At 39.7% G+C, this 15,642-nt stretch overlaps 1 protein-coding gene across 2 annotated transcripts; it reads left to right on the forward strand.

The window, feature by feature from the left end:
- The first annotated feature begins 2,334 nt into the window (after nucleotides 1-2,334).
- Nucleotides 2,335-14,409, forward strand: GOLT1B (golgi transport 1B). Of its 2 annotated transcripts, none has more exons than XM_080634461.1 (5): nucleotides 2,335-2,464; nucleotides 7,000-7,091; nucleotides 8,864-9,042; nucleotides 10,450-10,531; nucleotides 11,908-14,409. In XM_080634461.1, exons 1-5 carry the CDS (start codon nucleotides 2,440-2,442, stop codon nucleotides 11,944-11,946), a joined length of 417 nt encoding a protein of 138 aa, XP_080490587.1. In that variant the 5' UTR covers nucleotides 2,335-2,439; the 3' UTR covers nucleotides 11,947-14,409. The 2 variants fall into 2 exon arrangements, with proteins under 2 accessions (XP_080490587.1, XP_080490586.1); XM_080634460.1 differs by having other exon boundaries at nucleotides 12,375-14,409.
- Nucleotides 14,410-15,642: the final 1,233 nt, after the last annotated feature.

Genomic DNA, 15,642 nt, shown 5'->3' on the forward strand with positions numbered 1-15,642 from the left:
AGTTCCTTAATCTGCCTATATAAATAGATGAAAACTAGATGAAAACATGCTTTTTTCCTGCTGCGAAAGGGACAGATACCAACTCACAACCAATTCCTCAGGCTACAGGCTAAACGAAACCAAGTTAATTTTGACCAAGTCATAAATTTTCCACAAGAGGCACTGTCTAATACAGACCAGTCATTCTCCTACTTTTGACATACTGCAGGGTTTTTTCGTCTCTTCAAAGACTTAGAATTTATTTTTTGAGCAATGTTCTTTTTCATATTATATGCTAACAATACAAAACCCAAGAAACTTGATATTCTCTCACTCTTGCTGAATTCTGAACTATTTATTATATACATGGGAGCCATATCCGAGGGAAAGTGAAAGGGAACAAATTCAGCTGACCATCACTATAAGCAAATTCTACCATAACAAATATTTTATTGCATTCCAGTAAATGAGGGGAAAATATATATAAAAAAGAATGTGTGAATAAACACTGACTTTGCCAGAAGAGGTTATTTTTAATTATAAGTTAAAGGCCCACACTTCAGAAAGCAGATGATTGTTGTATAATATAACTCAGCAGTGTCCAGGTCACATAATTCGAGTTACACAGTTCTGCCTTCATTCCACCTGTCACCTGCACAAATGTATTTGTAAATATGAGTCTCCCCAAAGTACAAAGTGAGCAGGGCCATTCCAGAAAAAGCAGTAGGTGTGAAACAGACACACTGTAAATGCAGTACACTTCTAGTAAACACAAATGTCACAAATACCACTAGGCTGACAGCTCAGGAGACATAATCCATTTTCTTATCCAAGGAGTGTATAGAGAATGAAAATTCCCTATGAATGCTTCCCTATGTGCTGCTGAAATTCCATGAGTCTTTAATTTGGCTTCAGTCCCTGGAAGAAGTAGTGCAGTGTACCTTATAATTAATTCTGTAACACCACTGACAACAAAGACCCCCAATTACCATTCAGTTCCTCAAAAATGCAGCTCCTAAGAAACTGAATAAAAATTAACACATTGCTTATAAACCATAGTGGACAAAAGGCAAGTGGAAGTACCTTGTCCATCCAACAGTTTTACCCCTCTGTAAAACTCAGCTGAATTCCTGCGAATTCATCCCATTACAGCCTTTTTCTTAATAGCCCACCAGCCACAGGAAAAGAGACCTCTAAGCAGATACATGATGGCTGTGCTTAAACCAGGCAGGTTAGTAACCAGCATCACTTTTCACTCTGCACAGATTTAAATCAGCGTCCCAGCACTGGAAGCTTTCTCACAACATCTTCTGCCCAGAGTCCAAAATAGACCTCTTCAGTCCCTATTCTAAGAAGTGACATTAACAGATCATTACCAAACTAAGAAATTGTAACTTAGGGTGAAAAAAAACCACCTCAACAATACTTGCACAAGCAAGATGTCTCACCTTAGCAGTAGTTTAATCAGAGGTATCTAGAGGAGAGCCACAAGGATAATAAGGGGCTGGAGCACCCCCATACTAAGCCAGGCTGAGAAAGCTGGGGCTGTTCAGGCTGGAGAAGACTCAGGGGAGACCTTAGGGCAACCTTCCAGTACCTAAAGAGGGCCTACAAGAAACGTGGAGATGGGCCTCTTTATCAGGGACTCTAGCGATAGGACAAGGGGTAATGGGTTTAAACTTAAAGAGAAGTTCAGATTAGCTATAAAGAATTCTTCCCTGTGAGGGTGGTGAGGCACTGGCACAGGTTGCCCAGAGAAGCTGCCCCATCCCTGGCAGTGTTCAAGGCCAGGCTGGACAGGGCTTTGAGCAACCTAGTCTGTCTCTGCTCATGGCAGGGAGTTGGAACTAGATGGTCTTTAGGTCCTTCCCAGCCCAAACCACTCTGGCTCTGAGGCCACCATGCACGTGAAGCGGGCGGCCCCGGGGCTGCCAACGGCCTCGTCTCACACTGCTTCGTCCCGCGCGACTGTGTCAACCCTGGCGAGCGCCGCGCTCGCTCCCCCTAGTCTAAACGGTCAGTGCCGGAGCGTGCGCCACGCACCACCCGCCACCCTTCCCGCTCCCGCGCACCAGGACCGCAGCTGCTCCCAACTCGCACCTGTACCGCCGGCTCGCAGGCCGCACCCCCTCCCGCTTCCGCTTCTTCCACTGCCGGCTTCCCTCTAGCCAATCGCCAGGAGAGGGCTGGAGCAAAGGTGGTCACGTACATCCCCTCTCCCCCAATCCGCGCCGGCGCTGAGACGCTTCCGTCCGAGGTAATGAAGGCAGAGAGGCGGGCATAGCGACGGCATGCCGCGCGAACAACGCGGGTTCTGATTGGTGCCGGCTCCTCCAATCGGTGGCCCCCTTTCAGCCGGCGGCGAGGTGAAGGGGGCTGCGTGTTTCCGGAAGACGTGGCCGTTGCTGCCGCTTCTGTGCCCCGCTCTCGCCACCCCGCACTCCCGGTCCTGCCGCCACTATGATTTCCCTCTCCGACACCCAGAGTAAGCGCCGCACCTCGCTACCGGTACCCCGCCGCGGAAGGCGGGCTGCCCACTGTCGGGCTAAAGGCTGCCGTGCCGCGGAACGGGGAGGCGGGGGCTGTGGAGGGGTCCCGGGGGTGGCCGCGCAGCGTGGGGCGGGAGCTCCCGGAGCCTACCGGGCCCTCACCTGTGGTTCGCACCTCCGCTGCACGTCGTTTGCGGCCGTTGGAGTGGCTGCGGCTGAGGGCGCCGGCCCGGGCCGAGTGGCGGAATGAGCTTCTTCCTCCGTCCACGCCCGCTCGGGGTACGGGCTGGGCGCGGCGCTGGGAGGGGAGTCACCGAGGCGGGGTCCGGCCTGTGCAGGTGACGAAGGGCCGTCGGTACACTCGTTTGCCACCCCGCGGCGGTCCCCGGTGAGCACCGGCTGGAAACAGGCGAACCTGAGTGCAGGTTCGCAAACCTGAGGGCGCAGGCGAGGCTTACCTGGCTGCCCTTGTCGGTACCGCTGCTTCGTGAGGGCTGTCAAAACCGCCCTGGCGCCGGCCTCGGGGCTGGCAGTGGTACCGTGAGTTGCGGGTAAAACAGGATGGAGGGGTACAGCGAAGCGCCCGGCGGGAGCGGCTGCTCCCTCCTTAGGAGAGCAGCGGCACCAGCGCCGCCGCTGCTGGCATTTGTCTTGGGCTGCCAGCTCGTGGGTGCTGGAAGGGATGCTGTGGTGTGAGGATGGCGAGAATGAATGAAAGATGAACGGTAAGCAAAAGTAGCAGTTAGCTGAAATCTTCTAATATGCCTCCATGTGGACATTGGTGGCTTTGAATCACTTAATTGTATGTTTCTGACTTGACTGTGTTCCTCTTGCCTTTCTGTTATAATGCTGGATGTTGGAAAGTAACAGAGGAGGGTTGAAAGTGAAGACAAGATGCTCAGTCTGAAGTGCAAGGAAGAATCAGAATCATAAAGTGGTTTGAGTTGGAAGAGCCCTTAAAGACCATCTAGTTCCCAACCCCCTGCCACAGGCAGAGAGACACCTTCCATTAGACAAGGTTGCTCAAAGCCCTGTCCAACCTGGCCTTGAAGAAGTACTTGTATGTAACTGTAGTTTTGCTAATAGAGATACTGAAAGGGAAAATACAAATAAATCAAAGTGAAGCGGTTCCCAAGAGCTTAAGCTACAAGTTAAAGAAGAAAGTTTGGTCTTTGATTTAAATTAAAATCTTGCATATGATGCATTTCTGGCACAGCTGCCATGAAAGTAGATGGGTCTTCTTGATAAGCACCATAGTATCGGTTATGAAGGAGGATAAATGTGAAAGACTTAGAAATGAAAATTAAAAGAACTAGGTTTAACTCGATGGTAGGATAGTGGAAATGGAGGTGTTGGAGAGCCATTCAAGGCCAAGGATGAAGACGGGCAAAAAAGCAGGCTAGCAGCATTCAAGGTCAGTGATTTCTTGAGGAAAATGAGGTTCTTTGCTCTGTTAATGCGATGGATGCTGACCCTTGCAGTTTATTTTTAGATTTCTGATTGATTAAACCCTTGTGGGCTTTGCTTTTGCCCATTCCCCTATTGTCTTGCCCAGAGTGTTCTGGGGGAGAAAAGTTCCTCATTTGAGACCTTCAGCTACCTCTAGTGCTGACTGTTGGTTTTAACTGGCAGAGCCAAGAGCAGGAAATAAAATATTGCAGAATTTAGTGTGGTTTAGTGTTTGTGTTTTCCACTATTTTTCCCAAATTCTGGAGATATTCCATCAGGTATTTTTAAGCTCATTGCTGTTTGGAAAAATATGGAGTTAGCCATAGGGTTACTGGTGTGGTAGTGTGATTAATACTTGAAGAGGACCACTCTGTTAGATGATGCTTGAAAAGTTAAATTTGCATCTGTAGTCTAGAACTTCTTAAGTGATTTGTGGAATGGTGTATAAATCACCAGTAATTGCAAAAGAATGCACTTAGTATTGAAAAAATAATTTGGGGAAAACTAAAAAATACAGCTAGAAAAATAATAATTAAAAATGGGAACTTCATATAGCCTATAAACTGCTTTAGTGTTTTTTCTTCTGAGAGCCTATAGTGCACAATCCCATTATTTTGTGCACAAGAGATAAAGGATGTGCATTGTCTTCCCTGAACTTTCACAAGCAATGTATCTTCATTTTAAGCCTTACTATTTACTAAGCTGGTTGGTACAGTGCTGCAGTAAGCTTGCATTATTTTGTGCACAAGAGATAAAGGATGTGCATTGTCTTCCCTGAACTTTCACAAGCAATGTATCTTCATTTTAAGCCTTACTATTTACTAAGCTGGTTGGTACAGTGCTGCAGTAAGCTTGCAGAGATTACAGGGTATCTGCAGAAAGGTTCAGACAGCATTGCTCTCTCCTCTCAGTGCATCAGAATCAGTTTTAAACAATCCATAGCAAATGTCACATGGGTAGTATGTCTTTCTGCATTTCTAGGCATTGAAATGTTGTATTTGAGTAATACAGGAAGGCTCTTCTGGTGCAGGAGAAAGCACTTAACAAGAATTCCTAGTTCATTGTTGCAAAGATTAGGTATGATATGTCAGTGCTTCCCCCCTGCCTTTAAGAATGCTAGTCAAATATATTTCCAAATTCTGATATAAACCAAGTTAGTAATACCTTCTATTGACAGATTGGGAATAATAGTTCTGGACCACTCCTTTTTTCAGTGGTACTTAAAAGTGAAACTGAATCTGTTCTAGCAGTAGGTGATCGCAAACATGTTTCAAGTGAATACAGGAGAAGTGTCAGAGCAGTACTTGCAGCAGCTCTTTGGTAGTTGGCCTCTGCCTTCTTACTAGATGCCTTCTTTGTGCCATGTCTGCTGAGGGAATGAATACTCATTTCCCATGACTGCATATTTATCTTATTGGCAGCTGGTAATTCCCTTGGAGTTCTGCCTCCAAGTGTTTTCCTCCCAGAATACAGATTGTTTCTGCTCTTCTAAAGTAAAGAGTACTAGAGAAAAGGGCAGGCTGCAATTGTTATCTTGCCTTCAGTCAGCAGATTCATTGAAAATACAATTTGCAGTTTCATTTTTCGTTGTAAACAATGAAAGTGTCTGTAGTAAACAGACAAACGTCTGTAGTAAATCAACTGTGGCAGGTTACTTAGTATTTCTAATTCTGGGTGGTTAAAATGCTCATAGCAAAAGCTTAAAGTGGCAGACAATACAGTAGAACTACAGATTTAATACCATGTTGTCTGCAGCCTTGGTGAAAGATGAGCCCTTACAGAAGTTAGGGAAATTGAATGGTGCTGTAACAAATCTCTTTGAGCTGTTTTGAAATTTTTTTGCTATAACTAAAGGGAAGTTCTGAAATAGGCAGAGTGATACTCCTGAGCTCTTCAAGCTCTTCAATCAACTAGATCTAATTTTCAATCAAAAGTGCAACCAAAATATATTCAAAAGTAGATCTTGCAGACAATAGCAGTGAAGGCTGTGATAGCGTGGGTGGGGTTTTTTGTTTGGTTCAGGCTAGACTATACAAAACTACTGGAATCTTCAAAAGATATATATGCACAGACAAACTGGGCTAACAAGCTGCCTGTAGTATTATGGCTGGTTTTGTGTCTTATAGGTTTCTAAATTCTCTGATGACAGGGGTAGCAATGTGAGTGCATGGCTAAATGCAAAGGCTGTTGCAGCCATGTTGCTGTTGTTCCTGTTAACTTCACTCCCATACAGTCTTTGTGAAAGTCAAACAGAGGCCTTAGTGGTTTAATTTTAAAAGTAAGATATATTTTTAAGTATGATCTTCAAGATACCTTTAGAGGCTAGTGTCAATGGTAGTTTTAATCATAGCTTGATGTTTTTAGCCCCATTTCTCAGACAAGCCTTCCATCCTACTTTGCCCTCCCAGTGTTTCTGGAGCAACCTTTACAGTCAGGCAGAATTCAAAGATACTGATGTCTACTAGTTTAGAGAAAACTGGCAACTGGCTGCAGAGCCAGGCTGATGTTTTATTGCTGTCAGTGCAGGTGTAACTTGGAAACAGCCTACAGCATTAATCTGAGTTGTGTTCAAGCCAGAAATTGAGGGCTGTAGGACTTCTATGCAAGATTGTGGGAGGTAGAATGTGAGATCTCAGGAGGATGGAAAGGACTGGGGTACATATGTTACTGCAGTAAGAGTAATAGGATAAGAGTTGCAAATGGAAAGCAAAGCTTCATTATCTGTTCATAATACAATTCTTTCCTTCAGACCAGCAGTAAAGCAAAAGGGATGTCTTTGTGTGTGTGTGTATATATGCACGCATGCTTTTTTTGTAGCATTTGATTCAGTACATACTGCCAAATACGTATTTTTTTGATAAGCAGCTTCCAAAGATCTTTCTGGTATTGAAGTAATTGGTGTCTACAGGGCTTATTATATTTGTACATTCAGGAAAGTTTTATGTGATCATAAAATAGGTTGAGTTTTTCTATAAACTTAAAATGTCTGTAGACTGGATGATGTAAGGTTTACACAATTTTTATGTGTGAATTTTTCCTGGTACCACGTTTTGTTATATACCTAAATCTGTTCCTTTTTCAGAGATTGGAATGGGACTAACAGGCTTTGGAGTGTTTTTCCTTTTCTTTGGAATGATACTCTTCTTTGACAAAGCTCTTTTGGCTATTGGAAATGTAAGTGCCTTCGGTTTAGTTTTAGATTCTGCACTGCTTAGAATAAAGTATATGATATGTTACAAAAACTTTATCAGTTTGAAACTGGATCACAAAAAATACTGTGGCAATTTGGTATAAAGGAAGAGTTATGCTCAGTGATAAGAGTGAATCATTTTTCCTGATTAAAGTTAGAACAGTTCACATGAATTTAAATGTTGTACCTCCAGGTCAGGCCTGCAGTATATTGGTCAGACAAGAAACAGCTTCTTCCACAGTTGTTATGCTGCTGCAAATATGACTTTTAGATTAGCTGTGATTACTAATGCTGTCTTTTTTATGGTCTTGTAAGGTAACTGTCAAACTTAAGAATGTATTTGGGTAAGAATAGTATTCTGTATATGGTAGCAATTTTAGCTTTGTTGTGCTTTATGACAGAAGGAGTATGACTTGCTGATAGTTTGGATTTAGAAGAGCCAATCACCCTTCATTGTAGAGAGATTTAATATCTTTCATTTTTACCAAATCAAAATTTTCACTTAAGCCTAGAAAATGAATCCTAGTTCTGGTACACAAAATTCCCAATCCAAAGCAAATAGAAAATGACAGGATATTTTCGGAATGTGATAATCTCTGTGCCTCTGCTGTTTTCAGCTTCACCAGCCAGCCAAGAGCACAGCTTGGTAGAGGTTTGCATCTTCTTTTTCTGATGCCTTAGTCTGTGGTCAAAATTGGTCAGTTTAATTCTGTAGCAGCAGAGTCAAATACTGAGATTCCCTGAAGGAAGATAAAAAAAAAAATGTGTATTTGAATTTGGGTAGGTTAGTTGAAGCATTATTCTGAACTGTCAATAAAGCGTATAGTGGAAGAGTAAAAATATTGCTTATTTTTCCTTTTTCTAACATAAGGTGGAAATACAAGATGCTGTTTAGGGAAAATGATGAAAACATAAGTAGGAAGAGACAATAACAGGTTATGACAGATTATGCAAGAGAAGTTACCATATCCTTACAGAAACTTAAAAAACTGTATATGTAGCGGAAAGAGAAAGAGGTGGTAAGAAGGTGGTTTATTAAATAACATCTGAAACTTACAGTTTATCCATAATATCAAGTAAAATCTGAGATACTCTCCACTTCTCAGCAAAAATGTTACTTAGGTGTATGCTTGAAACTGAAATAATTGCAAGTCCTGTTGATAAAAGACACTAAAAGTAGCTCTAACTAGTTGGGACTAGTGAAAGTGTTCAGAATGTACTGGAACTAGTAAACAGTACACAAGAGGAAAAAAAAAAAGATGACTGATAGTGCCCTTCAATTGTTTTCATTTTTTGGCTTTTCACTGTTCAGTAGATTAGTACAAGATGTTGAAGATGTCTGTGTGACAGAACAGACGTGCTTCTGTAACATGTCTGTTCTCAGTCTTTATGAACCTTTGCTGTCAGCAGTGCTAAGCTTCAGCACTGCTTGTGGATAATGGTTGTACTTATATTGTAGGACAGATAAAACTGGTGTCACCAGGTCTTTTGACATGATTGTATTTGTCAGAGACCACAAAAGTAGACTCTTCTGCTTTTCAAGCAGCTGAGAGAAGAGTTCTGAATGTTAGCTAGAAATGCTTTAAGACTGATTTGACAAAAGAAATTTACTAGTAAATTCTTCTTTAGCATCTCTTGGTACTAAGACAAGTTGTGCAAGAAATGCAATTAATTTTGAAGAATTAATTTTTGTATATATGTGTACATCCTAAACTTAGGAATATAATTAGCTTTTTTTTTTTTCTTTATTTTCTAGGTTTTGTTTGTGGCTGGCTTATCTTTTGTTATTGGTTTAGAAAGAACATTTAGATTCTTCTTTCAAAAACACAAAATGAAAGCAACGGGTTTTTTTCTTGGTGGTGTGCTCATAGTTCTCATTGGTTGGCCTTTAATAGGAATGATCCTTGAAATTTATGGGTTCTTCCTATTATTCAGGTAAGACTTTCAGAATACTTTTCTGTATTAGTGTATCTAGGAATAAATAAATGACAGGATTGCAGTGGTTTTTATTTTGTTGTTTGTTGGGGTTTTGTTGTTGTTTGGGTTTGGGTTTGGTTTTTGGTTTGGTGGGGTTTTTTTTGGTTGTTTTTTTTTTTCAAGGATGCATCTGACTGAAGTGAGACACACACAATTATTAATTTACTCTGGTTTAAATCTAGAATATCTCTCCCTTCTAGTCTTTAAGGTGCTGCCACAAGTTTCCCATCAGAGGTTTAGTGTTTTGCCAGACTTTCACATGCTCAAGTTGCATTCACTAGAGAAGGCTGTTATGAGATAGTATCTCTTGTAGTCTGGGCTGCTTTTGGAGCCTTGTTCAGATTGCAGGCATCCAAGGTTATGGCTAACAATATTATCCTTCCTGTACTGATTATTCCTTATTTTTGGCTACAGCAGTTGTTTTAATCTGTTACAAGTGGTTTGTGTGCCCTGCATCACAATTTAGTGGACCTATGAAATGATGCAGTCTCTAAAAAAAGAAAAATAAAATCTCCAGGAAAAAAAATCTTCATATTGATATTAGCCAGCAAATTCTTCTTAACCAGTGCAGTGAAGAGGATGATGACTTGTGAAACTTCACTGTTTCATTGTGGATGAAATCTCATTACACATTAATACTTACTCTATGCAGGGAATGTATAGCTGAACAAGAGAGAGCTCAGAATGCCACCACCAGCTGAATTGCTGTGATTGACTGTAAACAGCTGAGATATTGCCACAGAAAACTTATCTTGCTGCTGCACAGACCAAGTGGACAGTGCAGGGGGCTACAGCATAGCAACTGTGCTAGGCAACACACTGGCTCGTGATCCAAATCTCTGACTTTATGTGATCTGTTAAATAAGTAATATACAACTGTCATGTTTAATTTTCTTTAGTTAATATAAAGAGTACCATATATAGTATCAAAGGGAATTACTCAAAATTAGCTTCAATTGTTTTTACATTGAGTATTGCAAGAATGTATTTCTTATAACGTAAAAAGAAACTGTCTCTAAATATGTGTGGTAATTTTGAGAAATGAGTTGGGAGTATGAGTTCTATTGACTAATTGGGTATTCTTTCTTTAGTTGGGTTTTTTTTTTTCTTTCCTTTTTGAAGAGCTGATTGAGAGTTGCTAGCTAAGAAGAAATAAGTCCATTTAAAAATAAGGTGGTTGTTTCCTGGTTTTCTCCTTTCTCTGCTGAATGTATGTTGATGTATTTGGTACAGTTAATGTGCTGCTAACAAGCTACAAGATTTTATGTAATCTTGGTTTAAAAAAAATCATTTCTTCACTTTACAGCAATATAAGAATAGTTTAATTATAAAAACTAATACAACCTTCTGATATCTTACCTGAAGGGGGTTCTTTCCTGTGGTGGTTGGCTTTATTAGAAGAGTTCCAGTTCTTGGCTATCTCTTGAATTTACCTGGTATAAGCTCGGTAAGTGTTTGGTACTTCGTGCAAAATTTGAAGCTTGTACTGTTCTTTTTTTATTCCGTTGTTATAGCAATAATAGAAATGCATCGGAAATGAAGCAAAACATAACTGTAGAGCAGTGACTTTGAGTGTATTCCCCTACTAGTTCTTGCACAATGCAGACTACATTCATTCCCATTCATTAACAAGAGACTAATAGATGTAAAAGGAACAAAAGGACACCTTTGGAGAAGCTGCCCCTACTTAGGCATTGTGAAGTGGGAAGAGCTCTGAACGTGCATTCAGAGTGATGGGGTTCTGCTTCCTGCTTCACTGTTGGCCTTAGGAGACCAGACAGGTGAATCATGCCACTGTTCTGTGCTGCTTCTCCTAGCTGTACGACAAGGAGACCACTGTTTTTCTTCAGATGATATTTGGATATGTTCACGAAAAGTGGCCTGTAAAAGCAAACAGTGTAGGTCAATGTTAAGTTGTAGCTTGTGTGGTGAATCTGGAAACTCACGATGCATAATCATTCATCAGATGTATTTATTAAGGCCCACTGCACCAGACTCTGTCTTGCTATTTACTCAGATTTATATTTTTTCAAATGCAGTTTTCCATTTTCTTATCCAAATAGCCAGGGATCTGAAGAAAATTAACAGGTGGCAGAAATATGGTAATCTAGGATGTTTCAGTCAACTACTTTTACTGTGCTAATTTAAATATGTTTTAACACAAGCATTTTTAACCCTAGTTTTGAATGCAACAGTTTTAATAGCTACTACTAAAAAATTAAGGGAGGGTATAACTTAGATGTATACCTACTGCTTTTTAAAAATCAGTGTTCAAGATCGTCTGTTCCAGTCTTACAGTTAGGCCAAGTTCTGGCTCATAATTCATGATCAATTGAATGTTTCATTTGTCAATTGATCTTACTTAGTCATATTTAATTTGATCATAATGGGGTTAAATCTTGTTTTTAAAAGATAATTGTTAATGTTTTATTCAAAGCCTACGTAGGCTCAGAAGAGAACCCACAGTAATGGTCAGTTGAAATATCTTACTTGGTCTACTAATGCATGTGTGGCTGATACCGTATTGTTTTGTTTTAATCATTAAGCTAGCAGTGTTATCTGCATTCTTCTATTTCCTTTTTCATTCTGTTGCATCTTCATGTTGCACTGTTAATGTCTATATAAGAAAAACATGTCATGCAGAAACACAATTGCAATGTAAAATTTCTAATTTTCACAAACTTCAGTCATGAGACCTTGGTGAGTACTATTTGACTCTCATTTTTAGTTGCATACTAACTGTGCAAGTAGCAAGTAATATTTGGGAATAACTTCACTGCACATATGTCATACAGCTTAAAATCTTTGTCTTCTTTTCTACAGCTTGTAGATAAAGTTGGAGAAAGCAACAACATGGTATAATGACAAGAGGGCAGAAGACTGATTCTAAATTTACCGTATTATTTATAAAATCCTTTTGAAGAATACTCAGCACAAAGATTAAGTTGTGTACAAAGGAAAAGCGTGTTACATTCTTTACATAACAGTTTAATTTAAAATGTATAGTCAACAATATGCATTAGAAAAGAAGCTCAGCAAGTATGCTTCTAGGAAAGTAACTACAGAGTTCAGGAAGTAAACTGAAGAGGTGAAAGTCGTGGAATAACCCATGTTACAACTGTTCAAGACTCTTTCTGTTGGTTTTGGAAAACATGTTAGAGGCAGTGAACCCTTGTGGAATTAACGGTGCCTGTACTTTGCTTTCTTATTTTGAAGGTGCAGTAAAGCAAACAGGCCTATGTTTTTAAGGGTGACCCAAACTTACCCAACCCTCTCCTTGCTATCCTCAGAGTGCAAAAGAAAAAAACCAGACGGGGAAAACTTCTTGTGTAACAAGAGATGCATCTTTGCATGAAGGTTCAGATGACTGTTGAACTTTAAATGTATTATGACAAAAAAAAAAAAAAAAAAAGGAAGCCCTACATGATTCTGTTATAAACATTTCTGTAAATATGTGGCTGAGATAAAACATTATCTTAATGTTTCACAGCCAAATGTAAGTTGATTGTATTTGCCTTCCATTTCGGGATATGCAGCAGGTCAATCTTCAGTCTTAAATGTTGGTTCCGAACATTTAGAGCTCAACTGGGAACTCTGGAAACTGACTTGCACTCCTTCCAGTTTGTTCTTCTCGAGTCTTGTTACATGTGCATCTGGATGAGAATGTAGCCCCTTGTCATTAACATGAAAACTTGGTGAAATATGCTTAATTTACAAAATGCATTTGGTTAAGGTGCTGACATGAACCTCTCAAATGTATCTTATCAAAAATTGAACCTTTGTTTTTAAATAGTTTGAAGCTAAGGTTTTTTTGTTTACTCTGGAATCACAAATTGACTTATTTTTTACAGTAATAAAATGAAAGCTTAAAATTTCTGTGTATGTGAGTCTCTGGGGCAAAGATTGAACTAATGGGGCTAACTAAAGATCAAGTGCCAAGCTTCATATGTTTTGTAAACTTGTTGCTTCGGCTGTTTTCAGATAACTTAAAACTTCTATCAGCTGCAGCAACAACTTTGCTCTGACGGAGGTTCTTAGCTAACATGGAATACATGTCCCCTACTAAATGCAAGGGCTGCATTTCTGCCTCCATTCGAATGTTAAACATTGTGCACTTTCAATAGATTTAGTTTATGTAGTGTCTTGACCTAACAAAAAGTTATCATTAAGTAAATTGTATTTGTGCAGGCTTTGGGGGTTTCTTTTGTGTTTAATGTTCTTTTCCCTTAAATGTAATCTTAAAAGAATTACCAAAATGCAGTGGTAGTATTTCAACTAGCTATGTAGCCTTTAAGGTGTAATGACTGGGGTTTGGTTTGGGCTTTTTTTCAGTTGTAGGTGGTTTTGGTTTTGTTCCACTCCTACCCCCCACCTTTATTATGCAGTTAAAATTGATATTTTCCAAAATAACTTTTAAGAAGAATCTTCATACACCAGCCTTTTTGGAAGTTGCTATGAAGTTTATTTCTGTGAGACCTGTTTAAATGACAACTGTATAAATAGCCACAATCTGCCATTCCCAATGTTTAATTTGCTTCCTTCTCAAACAGGCACAAAATGATTCAGTGAAAAAATGCCATTATGCTTAAAATTAATAATGTGAAAAATCAGTGGGTTTATTTCTTAAATTACAAAATATCTATATTTGTCTGATGGCATGTGTGTTATAGTTTACAGACAGGACTTGTGGCTTCTACCTCAAGGGATAAACCAATTTTAACTGCGCCTGTAGATCTGTTGTGTGTTAAAATGGCTAGAGAATAACACTACAGCAGTTTAGCAAGTTCCTCTTTTTGCTTTGGTAGAACACTAGTCTACTGTGGGAATCAAGTACTTTTAAAGCGGGCAGTGTTCATCACTTAATGTTAGAAATCAGCTACCCGAAGTTTTTTGTTCTTGCCTTTTGAGAAGTAATGTGATGGGAAAGGTGGATTGCACCACATGACTATGGAGCTCTGACTGAAAGCAAATTGCTTGGGAAGTTGAAGTATCTTCATCAACAGGAAAGCTGATGGTATCTCTCAGAGGTGATGAATGTGTTGCTGTCTACGATCTTTTAGACCTCTGAAATGCTGGGATGTAGGTAATTCATCTTGCTTATATTTAATTCATTCTTTTAAAACAAAAGTCAGTTTTTGTCAGATGTGAACTGTTGTGAAAAGCATCTGAGGGAACAAAATTGTATGTTGAATGTAGCACAGTCTTTATCTCTCAAGGTAACGTTGTCTTTGAGGCAGTTTTGCCAAGATAAATGTGGGTGGCAGCAAAGGTCAAAACAACTTAGCCTTAAAGTGTTTCTGTCATTGTAAAAATATCTCTATCAGAAACATGCTTGGAACGTTCCCCCTTTTAATGTAATTTATAATTGCTGCTTTAAATATCGTAAGATGGATCTTACTCTGAGCAAATGAATACTGTAAATATCCTTGTCATACCTTGAATAAATGGGTACCTTTTTTTATCATTTTTATTTGTGTCTCTATGTGCATGTTTTAATAAAGTGTTTTGACAAGTTTTCCTTTCCAAAGGATAGGAAGTGCATGCTGTTAACTGCTTGACCAGCTTATGCTGCTCTGACTTTCATAGTAAATGGTGTCTTTGATTAATCTTAAATAGAAATGTTTCCTGATTTTCTTACAATAAACCTTTCATGTAAACTTCCCTGTAGTTATCCAGGTTCAATTTCAAACACAACAAAATGTGTAAATTACAGTTACACAGGAAATAGTTTATTTGTGAAATTACCTACTCTCCTTTCTGAGGAAATATGAACTGAAAATTGTAGGAGAAAAAGGGGTGCATGTCTAGAACATAGAGTAGCTTCTAGCCCCTGTGCTTTTAGTTTATCTCATCTTGGATGAGTGCGAGTTTCAATGCTTCTTCCTTTGACTAAAGTTCCGGCCTCTCAACTGACTTTTACCAAAAGTTGATTCTATCTTAAGAATTCCAAAGAATTGGCACTTCCTAATTTAAAAGGAAAAAAATCCCAGCTACATGTAGTTATATTTGTTTAACTGTGAGAGGTATAATGTTAACCTCTGTGGCCAGTTACTTTTAGTGAACGGTTGCCATTTATTAACCAGGAATACTTTGACTTTGTTATTGCCCACAATATCGTACCACTGTATTTTATAGTTAAGTCAAAAACATTGTAAAGAAAGGTATCTTGTCTCTGGTAATTGTCAAGGGCAAAGTTTCGCTGGATTATTTTAGAATTGTTACCAGATTTCAAGGTCAGATTCATCTAGTTGTTGCCTTTCTTGTTCACTTGATTATCAGGCTGGAAAGTAGAGACCATGTCCTTAAACTGAACAAAGTATGTGTGTCTCCTAGCTGTCTCTTGAGAAGTCAGCGCCAATAGTTACATCCTGTCTGTCGCTGCATGTCGTGGCTTGTTTTGGCTGTTACTTCCACCCTTCCGATTGCCATTACGAGCTCTGACAGCACTAGTGTCAGAGCTGGTAATGGCAGACTATCTTACCCAGCAGAATTTGGCTTTTGTGAACCATTTGTTCTAATTGGTCTTGACATATTAAAGCATCTTTCAGAAGACTTGGA

Source organism: Psittacula echo (assembly GCF_963264785.1).
Source record: "Psittacula echo genome assembly, chromosome: 1".
Taxonomy (NCBI): Eukaryota; Metazoa; Chordata; class Aves; order Psittaciformes; family Psittacidae; genus Psittacula; species Psittacula echo.